This window comes from Lupinus angustifolius, chromosome LG10 (genome assembly GCF_001865875.1).
Source record: "Lupinus angustifolius cultivar Tanjil chromosome LG10, LupAngTanjil_v1.0, whole genome shotgun sequence".
NCBI classification, from domain to species: domain Eukaryota; kingdom Viridiplantae; phylum Streptophyta; class Magnoliopsida; order Fabales; family Fabaceae; genus Lupinus; species Lupinus angustifolius.
The window spans coordinates 5690797-5695955 of NC_032018.1; the positions used below are offsets into that span (position 1 = coordinate 5690797).

The 5159-nt window shown below is 34.2% G+C and overlaps 1 protein-coding gene across 1 annotated transcript; it reads right to left on the reverse strand.

Moving 5' to 3' along the window:
• Positions 1307 to 3528, reverse strand: LOC109357951. Its single transcript, XM_019602007.1, has 4 exons — positions 3365 to 3528; positions 2376 to 2574; positions 2104 to 2282; positions 1307 to 1595 (listed from the first exon to the last, which is right to left on the reverse strand). The coding sequence occupies exons 1-4, from the start codon at positions 3526 to 3528 to the stop codon at positions 1307 to 1309; spliced, it is 831 nt and encodes a 276-aa protein (XP_019457552.1).

The following is a 5159-nucleotide window of genomic DNA, read 5'->3' on the forward strand; positions in this document are numbered from 1 at the left end:
ATAGGCGAATGGTAGAGTCAAACCAAGGATTTAGAGATCCTAGATTTCTAGAAGCGAGCGTCCTATGTGCTTGTAATTGAATTGGTATTTGTATTAGTTTTTCAATATTGTGAAGAAAGAAAATATCCCTGATGCAGAAGGGGAGGCCTGGATGTAGTTTACAGTGGACCGCAAACGAACCAGGATAAAAATTCTTTTTGCACTGTTCTTTCTCTCTTTATCTTCTTTATGTTTCTTGCCATTATAAATTGAATCTGTAATTGAAAAATTGGACATTTGTTTACTGCCACATACTTATTAATTGTGCGTAAAAATATCTGAATTATATTTGTTCAAATTTGTTTTAATTATTGTGCAATTTGCTTGTCTGATCATTCTGTTCTGTGCAATACTTAATCGATTAAACCCTACTGTTAATCGATTAACTGAACTGTTTTTCCAACAGTTGGGTTTTGGTTCAAGAAGCGGTGATTGTTAACCGCTACACCTATTCACCCCCCCTTCTAGGTGTTCCTAGACCACTGATACCTAATAACTCGGAGATCGAGGAAGACCCGAGTGAGGTTTCCAGTGCATCATCGGTCTAGGAGCTTCTTTTTTCTTTTGATAGAGAACCTGTGTATGGTACTTTTGTAATGCCAACGGTCCCGACATTATTTATATTTATTTGTATTTTTAGTCTTTGTTAGGGGCGAAGAATAGACTCCACCTTGTATTTTGTAAACCATGATGTGCGTATTACAAATTCAAGAATTGATTAATGATAAGTATTCAGAAAAGAATTGTGTTTCGTTCAATTACATTTTAAGTATTAAGAAATTATTTCTGCAAAGGTTTGAAAATGTGACGTCTTGAAAGAGAATAGATAAAATGGAGAAAATGATTTGTAAGTTATATGTTACATAAAAGGAAAAGGAAAAAATTTACTCATTTTTTCAAGAGATTACATATAGTAATTATGAAATGATTTTCGGGGCGTTACACTAGTGATTGCATATCTCAATGTTTCAAAGGTTGGAGTAGTAATTGAGTCCCATTTAAAACTATCTTTTTTAAGTAGATTTCTCAACACTGAAGCTATTGATGCATAACCTATGATAAATCTTCTATAGTAGCCAATAAGTCCCAAGAATCCTCTTAATTGTTTCAGATTATAGGGAATTTGCCAATCAATCACAACTTGCACCTTGCCTTGGCCTAGATATTCCACTTGAGTCAAACCAAAAGCACATTTGGACAACTTAGAAAATAGTTGATTGTACTGAAGTACTTGTAAGACTGACTCTATATATTGCAGATGAGAATGTCAAGTAGGACAGTAGACTAGGATGTCATCGAAAAAACCAAGAACATATTTCCTCAACAAGCCCTTGAACACATCATTAATCAAACTCTGAAAAGTTGCAGGGGCATTGGAGAGCCCAAAGGGCATTACAAGCCACTCATAATGGCCTTGATGAGTTCTAAAAGTAGTTTTGCATCTGTCCTCTTCATTGACCAAAATCTGATGATAACCCGACCTAAGTTCCAACTTGGAGAAAAAATTATCTCCATACAATTCATCAAGCAATTCATCTATAGTAGGAATAGGAAAACTATTTTTGATTGTGATATCATTTAAGGTTTTATAGTCTGTGCAAAATCTTCATGTCCCATCTTTCTTTTTCACTGATAGGATAAGGGAGGAAAAAGGACTTGTGCTAGGCGAGATAATACCTTCATTGAGCATTTCCTGAACCATCCGTTTAATTTGTTCTTTCTGACTATGGGGATATATGATTGGTTTAACTTTTACAGGTTGTGAGCCTTGCATCAAAGGAATAGTGATTCTAGACTCTAGTAGGTGGTAATCCAATAGGGACAACAAACATCTCTTTGTAAGTATAGAGCAAAATAACTAGTTCAAGAGCTATGTTTGTAGGCATTTCTAGGAATTGATCATGTATCCTAGAATTGTGTGTAAAACAAAGTGAGTACAACTCTGCAATTGCATCTGTATGTTGCAATCTCCTCATTTGGTGACATTGGGCAAAGCTGGATAACTACAACTGATCTCCTTGCAATGTAATGAATTGGTTGTGACTGAAGAATTTGAGAGTTAACCTGTTGTACTCTGAGATGTGTGGACCCAGAATCGACAACCACGATGCACCTAATACCATATCTGCACTGGCAACAAGCAATAAATATGCAGGCACAACCACTGAATGACCTTGAATCTTCACTTCTAACTCTCTTATCAGACCCTCTATAGTAAGAGCATTTCCATTTCCCACCAAAACCTTGAATTCATGGATAAGCTCAATTGGTAATTTTAGACAGTGGGCAATTTGAGGCTATAAGAAGTTGTCTGAACTACCACTGTCCAGTAGGACTTCCACATGCATTCCATTAATGAATCCTGTAAATCTCATAGTGCCCAAACCGGAGGAGCCTTTTAATGTATTATATGATAAGTGAGGTTCATTTGGTAATGGTGACTCCAAATTAGCCTCATCCAATTTCTCAAGGTCATGCTCATGATAAACTTTCTCCTTATCTACTTGTAATAAAAGGTGTTCTTTGTTAGGACATCTGTGAGCAGGAGTAAATTTGTCATTGCAAGTAAAACAAAGCCCTTTCTAACGTTTAAGTTGCATTTCAACAACTGTCATTTTTTTATGTGATTAGATGTTGGTGGACTAGGAAGTAAAGGTGGTAGACTTGATGATTTCAGTGACTGAGAGGCATTTTGGTTTGTGTAGTGGTTTGGTTTTTGGTTTGTGTTTGGTATAGAAAATGGACGAAGGTTAAAATTGTTATGAAAGTTCTTGGTTTTGAAAGAGTATTTCTCTTCATACAATTTTGCAAAGGACACACATCTTGACAATGTAACAGGATTTTGAATAATAACATCTCTTCTAATGTCCATTTTGAGCCCCCTACAAAGCAATTCAGCATGGCTTCCATTGTAACACCTTGTACCCAATTAGCCAAAGTTGTGAATTTGACATAATAATCATGCACTGTAGTTTTCTAGTGCAGTTTGAATAAATCAGATCTAGCACATGCATATGGTGAAGGGCCATATTCCAATTCCAGGGTTCTAGTGAAAGCAGTCCAAGAAGGAAAAGCATGATCACGACATTGCATTTGAAACCAAGGAACAACGTCCTTATCAAGATGAACAACAACAATAATCAAACGTTGCTCATCCGGAGTATTACAATAACTAAAAAATTGCTCAGCCTTGAAAATCCATTGTAACACATCATATCCATCAAATCTAGGAAAATCGAGTTTGACATTTCGAACCTGGAATGGATGATTTGAAGGAGGATTACTCGGTGTTGAATTGTGCTAAAGCAAGGAAGTAACGTGTGACTCAATTGTTTTGAATATGGTGTTTTGATCATTTTCACGAGTTGTTAGAAGCTCAAGCAATGTTTTCAACTCTCTGTCACATGATTCCATCATCTCAACAAGTTTTTGAGGTCTGTTGGTAGATCTTTGAGGCGAGCTACCTCCGCTGTGAGTTCCTTTAGGCATGTGTTTTCCGTCATGAAAAGATGAAAACACCAATGTAATGGTTATGAATAAGAATAACTGGAAGTAATGGAGCAGTGATGAAATTTACGTATTGAATTATAAGTTTGATTCCTAACTTTCATAGAAGTTGCAGGAATTAGTTACATGGGAATTTTAATAGAAAAAAATGTAATGATGGAAAAAGAAATTGAACCACAGAGTGAGAATATTCAGAAATCAATATATTCATGCCTCATTGCTTTAATGATTGTCTAATTATACTACCCCTCACACCCAATATTCTTTCATACATGTATTTTGCATTTTGTTCTGGGCCCCCTTCTCAACCGTGTAATTGAATCTCCTGGGCCCACTAGATTTTTTTCTTTGGCCATTTCTTCTTTCTCCTTGTTGCTATTAGCATTTGTTACATATAAAAATAGATTATGAAAATAAAATATATTTTAAGATATTTCTATAAGGTAATATTCACTTATTCAAAGAAGCTTGTGAAAATAAGCTTTTTAACATACTTTTAAAATTTTCATGAAATAATTTAAGTGTTTAACTAAATTATTTACTCAAACGTGCCGATATTATATGTGGGGTTGGTATAAACTTGAATGTTAAATTGCTAGCTAGCTAAATATTTTAGAATAATGTTTTCCCCACACATTTTATATATACCAAAATATATTTGCATAGTTTTCTTATCGTTTGATCATAATTAATTAGGTCCAACAAAGATGGTTCCAACCCCTGAGGCAACATTGTTTAAACCAGAAAAATGGTGGTTTGGATTGCTAAAAACCAATCCATTAGGACCTCCAAAGAGACTTCAAATATTGCAACAATATGTATTTCTCACCTAAAATGGGTTGACCCTAGTAGAGAGTTAACCATTGAGCCATTTTGAATCCAAGTTTTAAAGTTGGGGCCATAATCCACTATTAACCCACGCTCTTCAAGCCCAACTGTTCCCAATGGCCTAGTTCACTTATAACAAATTGTTCCCTAATGATTAATAGCCCATATAAACTTGTTCGGTTAAGTTTATGAAAGAAAAAAAATCTAATATTGTATGAGTTTTATGCACGATCATTAAAATATTTATCATTTATGTTTTGTCATGTTTGATTCTTTAAAAAATAATACAAATAAATTGTAAATAATATAGTAATTATGTATAAATTTATACACTAAGAATATATAGATATTACACCCCAAATTTATTAAAAAAACATAAAACAAGAAAAAGACAAAAAAGAAAACATATTGTAATTTGATGGATTAGTTTACTTCTTTTTAACTTTTAATATCAAACATTACAATCTCACATTTTATATTATAGTCCAACATTGTCTCTATTAAATACATGTAGTAGCTTCACTGTTGGGTTAGTTGGCTCGCCCAATAAATAAGGCAATAATATTTGGACATAGATCAACTGTCCTTATTACTAATACCGTGTGCCATGCCATTTCCAGCATGTTCAGCTTTCTAGCCTCACTCAGTTCCTGCTCTAATCCGTGGCACCAGAGCATCCAATAGTTCTCAATTGTATGTTCTATCCACTAGTTAGAGATTGGCATAAAAAATACTCTATATTAGAGTTTTATGTAAATGAATAGAGAAAAGTATATATATATATA

Coding starts and splice junctions, on each gene's coding strand:
- LOC109357951 (XM_019602007.1), bottom strand. CDS start 3,528: ATGCCTAAAGGAACTCACAGCGGAGGTAGCTCGCCTCAAAGATCTACC. Junction 2,575..3,364: donor ACCATATTCAAAACAATTGA/GTCACACGTTAC, acceptor TCCTGCTCACAG/ATGTCCTAACAAAGAACACC. Junction 2,283..2,375: donor TTAATGGAATGCATGTGGAA/GTCCTACTGGAC, acceptor CATGAATTCAAG/GTTTTGGTGGGAAATGGAAA.